Source organism: Molossus molossus, unplaced genomic scaffold (assembly GCF_014108415.1).
Source record: "Molossus molossus isolate mMolMol1 unplaced genomic scaffold, mMolMol1.p scaffold_m16_p_8, whole genome shotgun sequence".
Taxonomy (NCBI): Eukaryota; Metazoa; Chordata; class Mammalia; order Chiroptera; family Molossidae; genus Molossus; species Molossus molossus.
In genome coordinates this window covers 88,562,361-88,581,114 of record NW_023425402.1, presented here as the reverse complement: position 1 = coordinate 88,581,114, position 18,754 = coordinate 88,562,361, and the positions used below count along the sequence as shown (strand labels likewise).

Genomic DNA, 18,754 nt, shown 5'->3' with positions numbered 1-18,754 from the left:
GCACATTTTCCCTCAGACCTTACCATGCCTCCAGCTTCACAGAATTTATGCTATTAGAAATAAGGTCTTTATATGATCATATTTTATTTTATACATGGGTATAATAGCTGACAGTTTCATTTTATATTATGTAAACTTATATGCAAATGTCTGGCTACACAATTAGCTCATTGACATTTGCCTGTATTTTAGATACTCCCAGCCCCTACATGAAGAAATAGCACTGCATAAGCATCTGAAGCACAAGAATATTGTCCAGTATCTGGGTTCTTTCAGTGAGAATGGTTTCATTAAAATCTTCATGGAGCAAGTTCCCGGAGGTAGGAGATGTTTTTCTTTCTCTAAAATCTACACGTTTTTAGGGCCTTGAAGAGGAGTAAATTTGAATGGGATTTATAGGTATTAATTTGTCTAAGTTAAAAGAACAGTTAGCCATATGACATTACTTTTCTAGTTTATTACAAGACAGTAAATAAGCAATCTGAACCATTTTAATATCAGTCACTGTGACTTGTATTAAGGTTAGGAAATGAGTGGCTTTTTAGTACTTTGATAATGAACATCTTCAGAGCATGGACACTTGCCTATTCATATTTGAGCCCAAGTATCTAGTACAGTTTCTGGGCAACTATAAATAACCAATAAATGTTGGCTTAAATTAGTGTTACATTATTAATATACTTTCAAGAACTCATTTGGGTTAAGATTTTATCCACTGTCTTTCCCTGCTTCACAGGAAGTCTTTCTGCTCTCCTTCGTTCCAAATGGGGCCCGTTGAAAGACAACGAGCAAACAATTGGATTTTATACAAAGCAAATACTCGAAGGATTAAAATACCTCCATGACAATCAGATAGTTCACCGGGATATAAAGGTAGGATGAACTAGGATTTATTTTCGTAAATTCCTTGGTGGACAATTGTTTTATTTGCAAAAGCTATATTATGTTATGAGTATTAATTTAGAATGGTGAATGAATAAATCTTAGATATAGAAATATAAGATATTGCTCTGTCCTGAATCAGTTATTTTTTATTTTTATTTTTTTATCCTCACCCGAGGACATTTTTCCTTTTTTTTTTTTTTTTTTTTTAATTCAGGGAGAGAGAGAGAGAGAGAGAGAGAGAGAGAGAGAGAGAGAGAGAGAAACATCGACGTGAAAGGGACACATCGAGTAGCTGCCACCCGCACAACCAACCAGGGCCACGCCCTGCAACGGAGGTACACACCCTTTGCGGGAACGAACCCGGGTCTCTCTGGACCGCAGGCCAATGCTCTAACTGCTGAGCCAAACTGGCCAGGGCCTGAATCACTTATTGATGTTCATATCTGTTTAAGGAATAAACTCTGTAACCATGTGCAACCAAAGACTGAGTTTCCACAGCATGCCTAGTACTGTTTTGTGTGAGTGTTGGCATAGTAGAACAAACTTGAGCAGGATATGGTCCCTGCTTAATCTTTGTATCCTTGCCCATAGTAGCTGCTCAGTAAATATTGAATTAATGAATCAGTGATTAGATGGAAAAAATGGATCTTCTGTTCTCAAAACTATCATTTATTCATGGATTGAACTAAAATAAAATAACTTAGTAATTCTCTTTAAAAAGAGAATATTCATTCAGAACTAATCAATTTCTGACAAAGGCTGGACTATGGAAAAGTAAGTCAATATACTACCCTAAAATCAACCCAGATGCCTATTTATTTCTGATATTCCCTAAATATTCCAGAAAAAGAAGTAAAACAGTATGGAAAAGAAAGGAAAGTAACTGGGAAATCATGGCTGCAGTAACTGAACTCATTATACATGCACCATGTACAGATAACCCCTGCTATCTCTAAACTGTAGTGAGCTCTAACTAGAAACCATGTTTAACCTTGTGACCTGAGTAGCAGATTGTGAACAACTGATAACATAAACAAAAATGGTGTTAAGAATTTACTATTGAGATTAGCTGTTAATGAGGAGTACAGGGTTCATGTCCTTCTTTGCTCTAAAGACAACCTTTTCTCACTGGACTTGCAAGCCAACAATACACAGTACTGGAAGAAAGATAACATTTTTTGATTAAAATCCTCTGTTCTCTAGGGTGACAATGTGTTGATTAATACCTATAGTGGTGTTCTCAAGATCTCTGACTTCGGGACATCAAAGAGGCTTGCTGGCATAAACCCAAGTACTGAAACTTTTACTGGTATGTTTTTGAAATAATAATACAGATTTTATAGTTAATTAAAGAAATAATTGCTGTGTTAGAGTATAATGTGAGAGATAAATTTAGTTCTCACAAACATTAATGTTGATATCTTTTGATGATTACTAAAAAATGTTACATAGAATTTTATCTGACCCTCTTCTTATCTTGTATTTATATGACTTAGTCTCCTTGCTTAAAGCTACTCAAGATTTTGTTTTTAAACTCTCTATTTGTTATTTGTTTTTCTTTTCATATCAATACTTCTCTCCTAGTGGGCCTACAGTCACTAACCCTGGCAAGATTTTTTAGCCTGACCTCTCTGATTCTTACTCATACCTGATCACTCCCGATGTGGACTATGAATTCCCTCTTTTCTAATCTGTTTACTCCCTGTGGTGTATTCTACTCACAATGTAAATAACTGCAGGATTTCAATCCCAAAAGAGGAAGTGACTCACCAACTCAGAAGTGGGGTGGGGAGAGAGCTTTCCTCAGATGTTAGGCAATCACGGCGCTGCCTGGAGAGCCAAGTCCTGGGAGGGTGGAGACAGAGGGATTTCCAAGAAGGGAACAGTGGCAAAGAGGAAACTGAGGCTCAGAGAGATGAATGAATGGCTGCCCAACAGTCACCAGGAGAATGTCTAGAACTTAAACCCCGCTCTCCATTCTAAATCCCTACCATTCTATTCTGCTATTTCTCATGAAGTGTTGAGTTGTTGTTGTTGTTGTTGTTATTGTTATTATTATTATTATTAGAGAGAGATTAAAAAAAAAAAAGATACTGAATAATCTTTGCTCTAATATAAAGCAAAATAGCCAGATTTGGTACCTCCATTTTTCAGGTGAAGAAATTGAGAGAGAAATGAGACATTGAAGTCACAGCAGGTTATAAATGATAGACTCAAATTTTTAAATCTACCCTTTGCTCTTTGCTTTGACCTTCATGCTTCAGTCAGCATTTCTCTCCACCTTGCTGAAGTATCTGTTCTGGAAGCCTAGCAGGGGGAAAAGAAGAGAGAGGAATCCGTAAGTTTTCTCCTCAGAACGTTCCATCAGCAGCACGTCTGGTCTGGTTCCTACTCTCACAGCAATGGGAATTTCAGGGTAAAGAATTAAACACATTTAAAATGTATTTTTTGCCTGGCTGGTGTGGCTCAGTGGTTGAGCATTGATGCATGCACCAAGAGGTCGCCGGTTCTCTAAAATTAATAAAGAAAAAATTTTTTTAATAAAATAATATATATTTTTTTAAACAAAATAAATTGCATATTACCAGTAACTTTAAATGTCTTTACATTTCTTATACTGTCTCAATTTGGTAAGAGACATTTTATTTATTTAAAAAAATTTTTTTTCTTTATTGATTTTAGAGAGAGGGGAAGGGAGAGGGAGAGAGAGATAGAAACATCGATGAGAGAGAACATCAGTTGACCGCCTCCTGTATGCCCCTCACTGGGGGTTTGGCCCACAACCTGGGCAGGTACCCTGACCTGAAATTGAACCTGCAGCCTCTTGGAGCATGGGTCGATGCTCAACCACTGAGCCACACCGGCTAGGCTGGCGAGAGACACTTTAACTGCTTCCAAGACTAGGTAACTTCTGAAAGGAAAATCCCTACTTTCAGACACTGTTTGGCCAAGATGTTTTCCTTTATTCTGCTAATCTTGAAAACATTGTTTTGTTAGTTCTCGAAGGAATTACAGTCACACAGTCATCCCAGAGCCCTGTGCTTGCGCTCTCTCAGTGGCCTCACATGAGAATGCAGGAGTGACAAATGTGCCAAGTCTGTCTCCAGCACCGAGCACCAGGGCCTGGGGTGCGCAGACCTTAATTCGCTCCCACAGGCCCCACAGCCTAATCAGAGCTAGCCACGTTCACGTCCACATTCCCGGTATTTAGTCAGCCTTTGATGAACTGTGGAAGACCTTGATCTGCTTCACTTCTTGGTGTTGTGATGAGAGGATGGCAGCAGTGACCACTGTTTATGGAGTATATACCCAACAGTGTTAAGTGCTTTATGTTATGTTATTTCACTAAAATTCATACATCAGCCCTAGTCCTTAGGTATCATTATCCCAGTTTATGGTGAGAAAATGAAGGTTCAAAGAGGTTAAATAGCTTGCCCAAAGTCACAAAACCAGTGAGTTACAGAGTTCTGTTTCAAACTAGACTCAACATGCCAAGTGGGATTAATTAACTTCTGCCCAGACCTGTTCCACCCACACTTTTCCCCATCTCAGTTGATGGCCACTCCAAACTTAGAATTAACTGTGGTGCCTCTCCTTTCTCACACTCCCACCCAGTCCATCAGGGGAACCTTTTGGCTCTACCTTCAAAGTGTGTCCAAAATTAGAACAGTGCCTCCACTGCTCACCCTCATTTCTCACGTGCAGTACCTCAATAGTCTGTTTTCCCTGCTTCCTTCTTGCCCATGTCTGTTCTCAACCACAGCCCTGTCACTCAGAGACCTCAGCAGCTTTCTGCTGCTGTCAGAGCAAGCGAATACCGAAGTCCTTAACGGTGGTGGACAAGGCTCTGTCCTGATTCCGAGTTTGTTACCTTTTAGACCTCATTGTAGACTTTATTTCCTACTCTTGCTCACTTCTGTCCCAGAAACATGGGCCTTCCTACATTTCCTTCATTGTGCTGCAGGGCCTTTGTACATGCTTTCCCTTCAGCTAGTAACACTCTTCTCCCAGCTATCTGCATGGCCAAGTCTCTCTCTTCCTTCAAGTCTTAACTCAGATGTCATCTCACCGAGGCCTTCCCTATTTACATGGCGCCCTCCTTGGGCAGTCCTGCTACCCTTTTCTTGCTCTTTTTTTTTTTTTTCATAACACATAACTTTCTAACATCCTATACAATTTACTTAATTATTATGTTATAGTTTATTATCTGTCTCCCACTGCATAAATTAGCTCCATGAGCCCAGGTATTTCTATAGCTATATTCTGAATGCCTAGAACAGTGCCCAGCCCATAGTAGGCTCTCAATATAGAACTGCTGAGAGAATGGATACAGTGTGATGTCAAAACTTAAGCTTTTAGCTACTAAGCTATAGTAGCTCCCCAGATTACCTTGCATTTTCCAGCTCTGTAAATCTCTTTATATAAAATATTTTGTGTCATATGTTTGTGGAGTAAAGAGAGCAGATATATGAACACATGATTAAACCTCTTTTTATTGACATTTGCTCAGTGGGGGATAATTAAACAATTGGCAGGTAGCACTCTTTGAAATACCTGATGAATAAAAACATTGCATAATTTATTGTTAATATATTACTTGAATTGTCCAATATTTTTCAGTGCACTATATTGTTGACCAGTTGTGATTCCTACTCAGATATTAGAACAACTCAGATTCTCTCATTAATTCTATTTTAGACCCAGAGACAACAAAAAGGAGCAGTAGGCTTCAACATATATTTTCTAAAGACCACTTGATTTTATTTACATCACTCAAAAATGATCACTTTGGGGGAAGCTATAAATGAAGATAAATCACAATGGTTTTATCCCAAGAGTAGGTGACTTGAGGAGTGTGGTTACCTCATCCTTCGCCAGGTAGAATGCTTCCATCCAATAATTTTGCTGATTTAAGCCAAGAACAGACATGTAATGGTGAGGTTTGGAGGATAAACCTACCAAGATGACAATACTTAACAAAATTAATAGACTTTTATTTATTTTTTGTTAATCCTCACCTGAGGATATATATATTTTTTTAACCATTGATTTTTAGAGAGAGTGGAAGAGAGGATAGGGAGGGAAGAGAGAGAGGAACATCAATGTGAGAGAAACATATCAGTTGGTTGCTTCCCGCATGCACCCCAGCCAGGGCCAGGGATTGAACCTGTAACCCATGTACGTGCCCTTGACCAGGAATCAAATCTGAGACCCTTTGGTGCAAGGGCCGACTTTCTAACTACTGAACCACAGTAGCCATGAATAGACTTTTATTTATTTTTATGAGAATAGCCAGTTTCTATCTCATGACAGTGGCTTTCATAGATATAACTGAAAGGAATATTGCATAACAGTTTTCACCTATAAATCGTGCACAAGGCATTCGAAATGTCTGTCACTGGTTATGAATCAGAAAATACTGAAGTAGCTCTTTTGGCAAATGTGTTGGAACTTGAAATCACTCAAGATGGCATCTTGGATGAGTTCCTGTTTGCTGATTATATCATTTGTATGAGTATATCAGAAGCAGAGGATGTGGCAATAAGCTGTTTCTGTTTGCACTCTGTTCTCATTGCTAGACTTTGGGGCATCACTGCTGCAGGTGTTAGAAATGCAAATCCAGCCTCTCATTTGAGTCAGTGATACAACTGCAGTGGAGTGTTTATCTGAGACATACCAGACCAGAACTAGAACCACGAGATTTTGGCTCCCCACTTAAATCTCTTTCCATCATACTGCATTCTTCAAGTCTCTGATTCCACACAGCCTTTTTTGTTTTTTGTTTGTTTTTTTATCCTCACTGGAGGATATTTTTACATTAATCTTCAGATACAGCTGGAGGGAGGGAGAGAGAGAGAGAGAGAGGAGAGAAACATCAATGTGAGAGAGACACATTGACTGGTTGCCACTCACATAACCCCAACTGGGGCCGGAGACGAACCACAACCGAGGTACGTGCCCTTGGTCGGAATCGAACCCAGGACTCTCTGGTCCACGGGCAACGCTCTTACCATTGAGCCATACTGGCCAGGGCCACACAACCTTTTAAATCTCCTATCTTTTTCATTTTATTATTCTTCACTCTACATCTGGTGATTTGTCTGTACCACTGATGGCTCATGGCCTGTCTTTGACCTGTTAAACCTGTTATGTCATGAACCACAGACATATAGCAGAAACTATATATATTTGATATATAGATTTACATTATTAACAATGGCTTTTAGAATCTTCATGCCTTAATGATTTAGAAGTAAGAATGAAAACAGAAGGATTAAGTATTCAAATCAGGCATTGTGAAATATAAATCTAAGGAAATGAATGAATGACCTACACTTTTCTTGGAAAAGATTATAAGTATACATAATAAGAGTTTTTATTTGCTTGAAAAACGGATTTTAAAATATGTGTTTTGATGTATTCTCTGTTATTTTCAAATGACCAGTTGTTAGAAGTTTCTAAGAGGTTCCCATGAAATGATGCCTCAAGTATACTATTTAAGAAATGAGAAAGTATCTGTTCATAACCAGATAATATTGGTAAACTGTTTTTACATCGCTAATAATATCCATTATAAAAACTGTTATTTTCTCTTATATTAACTGGAACTCAAAAAAGATGAGAGATTAAAACCTGAATCATGCTTTTAAAGTTGTCTTATGTAGAGCAAGTAAAATTGTCATTAGATATTTGTTTGTTTTCTCTTTTAAAGTGTGACTGTGGATGAGTTAAACCAAAGAATTTAAATGCATGCATGCCTAACCAATGGACATAGACAACAATGCTTGCAGGGCAGGGGTGGGGGGCGGGATAGGGAGGAGGGTGTCTGGGGGGGAAAAGGAGAAACATCAGTAACAAAAATTAATTAGTTAATTAATTAAAGTGGGGCTGTGTTTGAATTATTTCCAGGTACCCTTCAGTATATGGCACCAGAAATAATAGACAAGGGACCGAGAGGCTACGGGAAAGCAGCAGACATTTGGTCTTTAGGCTGCACCATCATCGAAATGGCCACAGGAAAACCACCCTTTCATGAACTGGGAGAACCACAAGCAGCTATGTTCAAGGTCACACTTTGTATGTTTTAAATATCTTAAAAACTGATGGATAAAGCTACTGGATGTCATAGTTTTTAGGCAAAAGGAAAGGAACTTAAGTGAGCACTATCTGATAGCATATTTAAGTTCAAGAAGATTCCCTCCCCTCAGTCACCACGTAGGCCTCACACTGAGGATCTCTCTGCTTTAGTTTTCTCAGCTGTGAAGTGACATCAGTGTAACTTCCATTGACTACCTTTTCACAGTGCAGTGTAACTAACACATTCGGTCCATGGGAGATGATTTAAGCTCTTTGGGAAATACAGTATAAAAATCTTCCACAGAGGGAAATATAAAAACATTTTTTATCCATCAAAGTAATATTTTTCTTCTTTTTGTTGTTGTTGCTAATTCTCTCCCAAGGATATTTTTCCATTGATTTTTAGTTAGCTTGGGAGGGAGGGAGGGAAGGAGAGAAAGGGAAATATCCATGTAACAGAGGCACATCAATTGGTTGCCTCCCGCAAGACCCCAACTGGGGTTGGGGATCATACCTGCAACCCCAGGTACGTGCCCTTGACTGGAATCGAACCTGTGACCCTTTGGTCTATGTTCTGATGCTCTAACTGCTGAGCCAAACCAGCCAGGACTCCTTTATTTCTGTATCAGAAGAGTTTGAAGGCTCCATAAAAAAAAAGAGCATGATTGCTCTTTTAAGTAAACCTGTCTTATTCTCATATACTTACTCTTTTAGCCTATTTCTTTGCCCATTAGTAACTCTTTTGGGAATGGGAAGCAGCCCCACCTTCCAAAGTAGGGAGCATCTGATATCTAAATAAAGCTAAGAGCCCTGGGCCACAGCTTCTGAATTTGGGAACTGAGCAAAGCAGTGACCCGTGGTTGAGTCCCTGCGTTCTCACCTGCCACATCACCAAGTCAGGGGGAAGGTTAAACTGAGAACTTACTTCCTGAGAAGTAAAATCCACATGTCTTCTGTTCTCTAAGGCAGAGGACTTTTGATCATTTATTTTTTTCTCCTGCTGCTGACCATGTTTCTAGTACTCATTCTATTTGTGAATAGCCTCTAATGAGGGGTTGTGTGTTACATACCTTTTGCTTCTGTACAAAGCTTGGTTAATTTAAGCTTGAAGATGATGTGATGGGGTACTGCCAGTACAGAAATGAGTAGTGCAACCAAACCAGAAGAGAGCAATGAGAACTGCCTTTTTTTTTGACATGAGTGAATGTCTTTCTCTTCTTGGCCAGTCTTTCAAGTTTTTACCAATGTCTAGGACTTCACTCTGAAATGCTACTGTGTCACCATTGGTGCAGGAATCATAATACAGTGTGCTTCAGATGAGATAGCCTAGACTCTGGAACTGATTTACAATGTTTGAATCCAGGTTCCAACACAGTCAAGATAGTTGATAACTTTGGGCAAATTACTTAACCTTCTTGTACTGAGGAGTATGTGAGAGAATATACTAAGCACTTAGAATAGTAAAGGCTATATAAATATTATAAATAATTATTTATTATTATCTGTGTAATAATACATTTATATAAACTATATAATAAAACAAATAATCTTCTTAGAAAATATTCTCTACTAAATACATGAAAACATTGAAAAAAGTTTTATGGCCACAATGAGAAGAAAATTATAATTGTTATAAAAATTTAATTTAATTTAAAGTACTTTAAAATATCTTTTAATATAAGCAATTTGAGACAGGGGCAATGTTTATTAATTGAGGAGGGGAAAGAACACAGACATTAAGCCAAACAAATTAAGGTTCAAATCCCAGATTTGCCCTTTTATAACCGCATAGTCTGACCCCTCTGAGCCTCATTTTCCTTGTTAGTGTAACAGGTGTAATATTTAATTCACTAAGTTGTTGGGAGGATTCAGTGATATTCATTGAATGAAAATGAAAAAAGCCAACCACAGTTTCTAGTACTTAGCTATCTTGACCAACACAATGGTCACAATTAAAAACTTTTTTTCTTGCCAGTGTGTGAATGTACCCTAAAGCTCTGAAGTGCTGTCTACTGTCTTCGCTGATTACTCTGCCTGTTTCATTGATAAAGCTTACAGAAGCACTCTGAACCTAAAACCTACAGAAAAAATATTCTACCTCTCTTTGAGAAAGCCCATGAGTTTGTAGTATGTGATAAAGGATTTTGTTATACTAGGAGACCAAGTTATAAAACTGGGAAATCATGTGCTAGATGTCACTTGAAGTAACATTTTGCTGTGTCTTACTTAGGTGGGAATGTTTAAAGTCCACCCAGAGATCCCAGAGTCCATGTCGGCAGAGGCCAAGGCATTCATATTGAAGTGTTTTGAACCAGACCCTGACAAGAGAGCCTGTGCTAACGACTTGCTTACTGATGAGTTCTTAAAAGTTTCGAGCAAAAAGAAAAAGACACAGCCTAAGCTTTCAGGTATGTAGATGCATTGAAGAGATATGGTTCAGAGTCACCAAATCCTAAGCTTTTGAGATAGACATACGATTTTTCCAGAGGTAAACTGATCTGTCTGTAGATCTCCCTGGAAAGTGGTGTAAACATTGGCACAGTGTTCTCAGGCTTTCGGTTTCAGTATCAGGAAGCGGTGTTACCATCACCCTCACAAATGCCAGGACCTCATACATAAGAGTCTTTCATCACCTGGTTAGTAGGTATTTTATTGTATCAGTATCTGTAGCACTCTAGCATTGCTGACACAAAGGTTCAAATGTAGAAGGGGTGAAATACAACCTTCTAGAGCTGAAACTTCAAATTACCACTAATGGACTACAGGGCTATTACAGAGCTGAGTTAAACTTTTCAAGCTGTCTAGATAATATATTCTTTTAATTTTAGTCAGTAGGAATACCTATTCCCTCTTAGAGAATATCTTTCTGAATAATTAACTCCTCACCCCAAAAAAGAAACATTGCCAGTGATAAGTAAAAGAGCAGTGTAAATATATAAATTGTGTTTTTGCAGTAACTTTCCTAACTCATTTCTGAGAGGAAGAAACAGTAAGTGACCTGTTCATTGTTGGCGTCTTGGGTTCATAAGGGGTGGTATTGGCAGGCTGAATGCTTGGAAAGGACACTAATCCCGTGTCGGGCCCTCGCTTTCTGTTGGCTTCTCCGTTTGAAAGCCCGGTGTGTTTATGTTGTTCTTTGCTTTTCTTCCCACAGCTCTTTCACCTGGATCAAATGGTGAGTTTATTGTTATGTTTTCCATTGAGTTGACGCTTGGTGCATCATGTGATCAGCTCATCAAATAGGCACGTCCTCCAGTCCCTGCTCACAGGAGCGGCTGCTGGTACTAGACATGTGTGCAGCTGAGAACCTGGCTGGGCGCATTCTCTCCAAACCCCTCACCTGTCTCTTTCACAAGGGAAGTTTCCATTGTTCCTCCCTAAATGCCAGATGATATTTGTGTTTTTGAAATCTTGTATTTGAGTGGAGTCCACACTTTTTTATCTTGGAGCCAGTTAGCTACCTAATGGATTTCTTGTGGGAAATTTCAGTGCCAGGCATCTTCCGCTGTCATCCTTGGGTTATATATTCTCTCAGGTCTAAGTATATTTTTGTTTTGTTTTTTAATGTTGGCTTTTGCAGATCATAACTAGGAAGGTAAATTTACTCTAGAAAGATCAACTAAGTTTATTTCGAGGAATAATAAAAGAATGACCATGGTTTTGGATTTTCCTAAATTGGATTAGTTGTTAATCAAATAGTGCCGTTAAGGGGCTTAATGTGTGTTGTGAGATGAATGTGCCTTGTCCCCAGGCCAGGGCAGGTTATTGCTGGTTCCTCGGGTGCCTCAAAGCCAGTCAGCCTAGACTAGAAGCCCACGAATTGTTGTTTTTTGGCCACAGCCTCCCCACTTTTCCACCTTCACTTCGGAGAGTCGGGGAGAACTCTGAGGAGAGCCCCCTCCCTCCGTTCCTTTCCCCACAAGCAGCCTGGACTCTGGAAGGCAGTCATTGCATTTTCACAGAGTAGACCCTGGAGTGCTCTGCAGCCTCCGGCCAGCCTGTTTTTGGTCATAAAGTGGGCACTGACTTTGGAGTAGTGCAGAAGTCAGTTCTGATCCCACATTCTAAGTAGGTGACATGCAGCAATTTACCTGCTTCATCTGGCATTCCGTGCTGGTAATAATACCTACTTCACAGGTTGGGTTCTGAGAACAGAACTTTTAAAAATAGACCGAAAGAGCCTGGAGTTGTGCCCAGAAGCTCGATCTATGATAGTTTTATCCCTTCCACATGGGTAGGTTTGTGTCATAGGAAACAGATTCCCATCACACACAGATACACACACATTTAAATTGTGCACACTCACCTGTCCACAATTTGGCAAGAGAGAGAGAGTGAATTTAAGTTGACAGTCCTGTGCACAGTCCCCCGCAGTGAACATGTATGTGCCTTGGAAGGAGCATGAGGCAGAAGGCAGAAGTCTGCTGAACTCAGATCAGTCAGTCACGTTTCCTGCGTGCCCTTCACCTGTTGTGCTCAGGGTAATTCAAGAGTATTTGGGTTCTGCTCTGACTTGAGAATCTTACTTCGCTTAAACTGTTATAGAATCTTACGATTTTATAGAGTCAGAATTAAGAGGATGGGTGTTGGGGTCGGAACTGGGTTCACTCATTGACTGGGTGGTCTTGGAAAAATGACTTCTCCTCAGTTACCTCCTTACGATTTTATAGAGTCAGAATTGAGAGGATGGGTGTTGGGGTTGGAACTGGGTTCACTCATTGACTGGGTGGTCTTGGAAATATGGCTTCTCCTCAGTTGCCCCCTCACTGTGAATAATTCCTGATTTGCAGTTACAGTGAACAACCGGAATCCACTGCTGAATAACCATCACACATCTTTAGGGCAGTGGTTGATTCTGCCCAGTCCAGAAGGAATTCAGTAAAAAAGAGGATTCCAGGAAACAGTGGATTTCCTTTCTTACAGTTTTATTTCTGCCTTGTGTAGTAAAGGATTTCTATATTTGGGACACTTGTTTGGTAAAGATGCGTCTCGTAAAATTATTTTCTGTAAAACCAGGGTTTGATGAAATGTAGGTAACTCCTCTTATGCTAACTCAGTCTCCATTAAAATAAATGAAAGGCCTGTGTTTGCCATAGAAACCATAGTATCTGAGACTGGGGAAGAGATCATCTGATCCATTGGTTTCTGAAATTTATGTTCAGCAGAAAATCCTTTTTAATATGAATCCTTAGGCAGAACCCTGATGTGTAAACTAACAGAGCATATTTATTTGAGGTAAAACAGGGTTGGGACCTGTGTTCTAGAATCACGGAATCCTACTCACCCCGTCCAAGGCAGCCCCAAGATTCTAAGGTGGACCCTTAAAACTCTGAGGAACTTGGTTTAAAAATTATTAATCTTGTCCTTTAAAGATGTGAAAACAAATCTGTAAATGACCTTCCTAAAGTTTGACAGGTGGGCAATAAAAACAAAGGGACTGAAACCCAACATGTGTTGGGCCTGATGCTTCCTCCACTGCTCATGCCCCTGAGATATTCCTCACAGGGCCTGGGAGGTCCTTTTCTCATCACCCCTGCATGGGTCATATATTGAGCATGGGACTCATAAGAATATCATGACCAGCCTCTTACGTTGGAACGAGACACTTGACAACTGATATTGCTCTCTCTCAGTAGGCATTTCAGTATGTGTACATGTATTAGAGCATTACTTCTCCTTCCCCTTCCTGACAAGCAGAGTATCTTAGGAGCATCTCCTTGCCAGTCCCCGTCCTGGTGGAGGACACGAGCAGCAGCAGCGAGTACGGCTCCGTTTCTCCGGATACGGAGCTAAAGGCAGACCCCTTCTCTTTCAAAACAAGAGCCAAATCCTGTGGAGAAAAAGATGTGAAAGGAATGCGGACCCTCTTTTTGGGGTAAGGACCTGACTTATTTTAGGTGAAAGACGTATGTTGTGTGTCATTTTATAAAGGAAAATGTGGTTTATGCTGTATAAATTATTGCAGCATCCCAGATGAAAATTTTGAAGATCATAGCGCTCCACCTTCTCCTGAGGAAAAAGACTCTGGATTCTTTATGCTGAAGAAGGACAGTGAAAGACGGGCCACCCTTTACAGGATCCTGAAAGAAGACCAAGACAAAGTAGTGAGAAACTTAATGGAATCTTTGGCTCAGGTAAAACCTTTCACGGATGCTTCACGTTTTCAGAGTTCACATATTTTAACTGTCCAAACCAGTGGGCATTGCGCAGGTGATGTGGCGACACGAGGAAGCGGCAATGCTCATGACGACACAACAGACCTATCCCAGAGGGGAAAAGGCAAATCCCTTAATGTAGACATCACATTTTTTAGCATAAGCTCTCTCTAAGTCAGAAGCAAAGTTTTCATGTTAATGAAGCTCCCACTATGAGCCTCTTTTACCCTTTATTTATTTGTTTATTTAAGCAATCAGTAAACACACATTGAGCAGTATTCTCTCAGTCACTCCTCTGAGCATTTAGGAAACATTGCAAATACAACAGAGACCCGTAATGGTGGGGCTACACTCAGATGGAAGGCAATGGGCATTCAGTACATTGTGTAGTGAGCCAGAGGCCATTTGTGCTATGAAAAAATAAAGCTGGTCAGTCAAGCTCTGGTTCCTTGTATATTTGTTTGCTAGGCTTGCCATAACAGATACCACAGACTGAGCAGCTTAAATGACAGAAATTTATTTCTCACAGTTCTGGAGGCAGAAGTAGTCTTCAGAGGCAAGGTATTGGCAGGTTTGGTTTCTTTCGAGGCCTTTCTCCTGGGCCTGCAGATGGTGCCTTCTCACTGTGTCCTCTGGGCCCTTTTCCTCTGTGTACCCCTCGTGTCTCCGCCTCTTCTTATAGAAACACTAGTCCAGTTGGGCTAGGGTTCCACCCTATGCTCTCATTTAACCGTAACACATCCTAAAGATCTTGTGTCCAAATGCTGTCACATTGGAGGTTAGGGCTTCACAATATGGATTTGGGCAGGGGGGGGGGACACAGTTCAGTCCATAACACCTGGGGCTGTGTTCCCTGGGATTCTGCTTACAGATATGAGGAAGAACCCCTCGCCTGTTCTGCACCGGTAGAAACAGGGTCCCCCAGCTCCAAGCCTCTGGTGATGCCCCCTGTGGATAAACTCCTCCACAGATGTGCTCAGTCCTAGACATGTTCTGTTCTGGTTGTATGGGTGCCAGGGATTTGTCTATGTGCCTCAGCTCCTGTGGTTGTGACCTATCCTCCCTGATCAGTGTGGACTGCATATACCTCTTCCCTCCCTCCTGTCCTGGGAGGACAGCTGCAAAAAGCATGGAGATGGAGGAGTTGGTCAAGTGTTTAGTTTCTCAGTTCAACAGGTTACGTGTGTATGTGGAGCCAGGCGGGGGGGTGGGGATCGTTTCTGTCTCTCTCTTCCCCACTTCCTCTCTCTCTAAAAATCAGTAAAAACATATCCTCGGGTGAAGATTGAAAAAAAGGAGTAAATAATGTATTTAAATATACAGAGTATGGCAAAGGTAGGTTTACAGGTGTTCATATGGAAAATAATATAAAATTAATAAATAATACGAGAATAAACTTTCATGTACTCATAACTGTAAACCTACTTTTACCACACCCTGTATAGTAACATATAATGTTAAATATATAGTCATAATATGTAATAATAATATAGCAATATAGTAATAACCATATAGCAATAGCGAGCAATTTCTGTGGGCCAACTATTGTTCTTGGTATTTCATAGGTATTTACTCATTTAATCCCCATGAGAATAGCACTATAGTAATAGTTCTGTTAGCATCTTCACTTTGCACAGAGGTGGTGGGTAACTTGCCCAGGCCATGTAGGCCTAAGTGACAGGGCCAGGCAGAGTCTGGCTCTCAGTCTATGCTCTTACCCACCACACTGCTCTCTTTACTGGGATGACAGATGGTGACAAGTGCCGGGAGAAACATAAGGCAGGGGAGGGGATGGCGTTTGGTCTGAGGGGACAAAGGAAATCGTTTTTAGCCACTGTGGAGTGAAGGGTTCTCCTATGGCCTCTAGTATAAGATGCTTGTTTTAGGCCAGAAACACAGAACTCGGGGATTGCTTAGATCTTGTACTCATCCCCAAAGGGTGTGCTTTCCCAGTACAGAAAAATGTTTGCTTGTTTGCGGTTCTTACTGTCTCCCTGCTTGAGCATAGGTCTGTTGGGCCAGAGACAGCCTTGATCGTGCTCATTGTCCCAGCCTCTCTGCACAGAGCCTCGCAAGAGACTCACTTCCATGGCTGCTGAAATTCTTAGATTTTCATGTTGGTTAATCCTATTCAATTTTTTTTTATTTCCTAGTTGTTGTTGTTTTTATTTATTTATTTTTTATTGACTTTAGAGAGAGGAAAGGAGAGGGAGAGAGACATAGAAACATCAATGAAAGAGAACATCAATTGGCCACCTCCTGCATGCCCCCACTGGGGTTTTGGCCCACAACCTGGACATGTGTCTTGACTGGGAATCAAACCGGCAACTTCTTGGTGCATGAGTCAGTGCTCAACTACTGAGCCACACTGGCTGGGCAGTGATTTCCTAGTTTTTTAAGCACATTTGAGTGTTCTCTATAAAAAGAGAAATGAAAGAAAACTTTATTAAAAGAAGCCATTAGAAGACATGACATGCCTTGGTGCACCAATAGGAGGGACCAGGGAGGACCAGAAACTGCTGGTCAGAATCACATGCCAAGTCCAGAATCAAGTGATAGTGGGGGTCCTTCTGATTGTACGCTGAGACTGTTGTGAATCCTTTTCTGTGATGACACCTAATGGTCTAGTGGTATAACAGGTTCAGACCCAGGTTTGCTGCTGCCTTTTCCAGCTAATTGGAGCAAAAGAATGTAAGGATTGGGAGTTTGGGCTCAGCCTCAACTTGCCTCTGTTTCAGACCTGGTTCCACCACTTAAAGGCTGTGTGATTTGGGCAAGTTATTTAACTTCTCTGGGGCTGAGTTTTCTCATCTATAAAAGAGAGTAAATGCAATAAGGAAATACTAAGATCATGAGCAATTCAGATAATAAAAAGTGTTCCACAAATGTTAACTATTATTGTTATCAAACAGGCTAATAACAGTTATTTAATATCTTTAAATGTTTTCTACAATGAGATAGAAATAATTATTTTCATTGTATTGAATCTTTCTAGTTACATCTTTATACTTAAACCTACCCTTTATAACAAAACCAAAGTGTAGATGTCGGTCAGGTCCTCAAACCAGCCCACAAAAGCCCTTTCAATCTGTAGCATCTTTCTGAAATCCACTCACCGTTTTTAAGGACGTTTAGAGGATAAAGAGTAGAGAGCACCTTGCGAAAGGTTCTGTGATGATACCAGGCAGGAGTGCTTAGAAAAAGGCACCCTGTCAGATCCTGCCTTCTGGTAGCCAATCAGGGTTGCCTGATAGCTAAGACGCTCATTTATGAAGGCACATTAGTGAGTGCACACAGAGTCAGGAGTTAAAACAGAAATAACGACTATGTTAGTGGCTGAAATACTCCAGAGCGAATCCATTTCCTGAGGTAGACAGTGTTCCTTTGTAGGACAGTGGCATTCACATCCAAAAACCAGAAGCAGCATGTTTTTCTGTTGTGAAAACAATGCTAACGTCAAAAAAAATGTTTGCTATTTAAAGTGGTGACAAACATGTAGCTGATTTTCCACTAAGCTAAGCTCCCAGTTCCTGAATAACTCACATTTTTCTTGAACATATTTTCATGTTATGATATTTCCTGTGAACCTTTACTTTGGGTATAATTTAGTTTGTGGTAAGAAAATAAGCAGTTTATAATTGTTCCCAGTTTGATTTTAAAATATTCCCTAATGACAGCTTTCAGTTTTTTCAATATAATCTCTTTTCATGCAAACATAAATATGAAAGAGAGCTTCCAGATGAAAATATTTTGAGAGGAAGAACTTGATGGTACATTTCTTTTTAATTTTCATAGGACCTAGAAATTGTGATTTTCACAGCCCAGTTGAGGCATTTAATTTTAATGATTCAGTAACAAAATGTACAATATGAGATAAAAGTGAGCATAATAAAAATCCTGTTGTTTCTTAAACTTAAAAGAAAATAACATCTTACTATGTTACATTTAAGGAAGCAATGTTCCTTGAGCAAAGTAAAAAATAATTCAACTTGAGAGAGGGAATTAAAAAAAAATTTTTTTTTAAATATATAAAATAGTCCATTGGTCAGTTATTATAACGAATTGCCTCATTGATGGATAAGGGATTGTTTCAAGGATGGAGTTTGAAGCAAGCCCTTTTTCAGTTGCAAGGAATTAATATGCTTCAAGGGCAGTTGAAGTGCTGGGGACCTATAGGTAGACACACAGCAATGAGAGCAGTGGGCTCAAGGAATTCCAACCATGCTGCCGAGCCTTGAGCCTCGAGCCTCGAGTGTGAGTCTCAGCTTCAAGTTCCAGGAGTTTTCTCTGGCTCGGTGGCTATAGGCCCCTTTGGTATGCCATTTCTGTTTGTGTCCACTTCTCTCCCTATCAGTTATTGTTGTCAACTGCATTGCTTCGGCTTCCTTCCTTATGACTGGATGTCCTCCTGCCCCTATTTTATGACTTCTCTCACTGAGCAGACTTTGAGCTCCAAATCCTATGGCTTATTGCTTGAATCTCTCCTTAGCTCCTGATTAAAATTTCTGAGAGCAAGAATAACATTGCCTGCGCCTGTTTCCGCTTGGGTGAAGCTTTGTGTATCTGACTATATGTATTACGGCTATTGGCCAGTGTGTGGGGTAGGTACCCTTCCTCCCAAAGTCTGATTATTGATT

General features: G+C 40.1%; 1 protein-coding gene across 3 annotated transcripts in view; it reads left to right on the top strand.

Annotated features, from left to right (window-relative positions):
- Positions 1-18,754, top strand: part of MAP3K5 (mitogen-activated protein kinase kinase kinase 5) — a 203,011-nt gene that overhangs the window by 162,860 nt on the left and 21,397 nt on the right. For 2 of the 3 annotated variants that reach the window (XM_036247958.1, XM_036247956.1), the window contains 8 exons: positions 193-320; positions 737-873; positions 2,089-2,194; positions 7,795-7,952; positions 10,193-10,370; positions 11,117-11,137; positions 13,657-13,837; positions 13,928-14,096. In XM_036247958.1, the coding sequence (XP_036103851.1) occupies positions 193-320; positions 737-873; positions 2,089-2,194; positions 7,795-7,952; positions 10,193-10,370; positions 11,117-11,137; positions 13,657-13,837; positions 13,928-14,096 (1,078 nt within the window). The remainder of the gene's footprint in view (positions 1-192; positions 321-736; positions 874-2,088; positions 2,195-7,794; positions 7,953-10,192; positions 10,371-11,116; positions 11,138-13,656; positions 13,838-13,927; positions 14,097-18,754) is intronic. The other variant, XM_036247957.1, reaches the window with a different exon arrangement.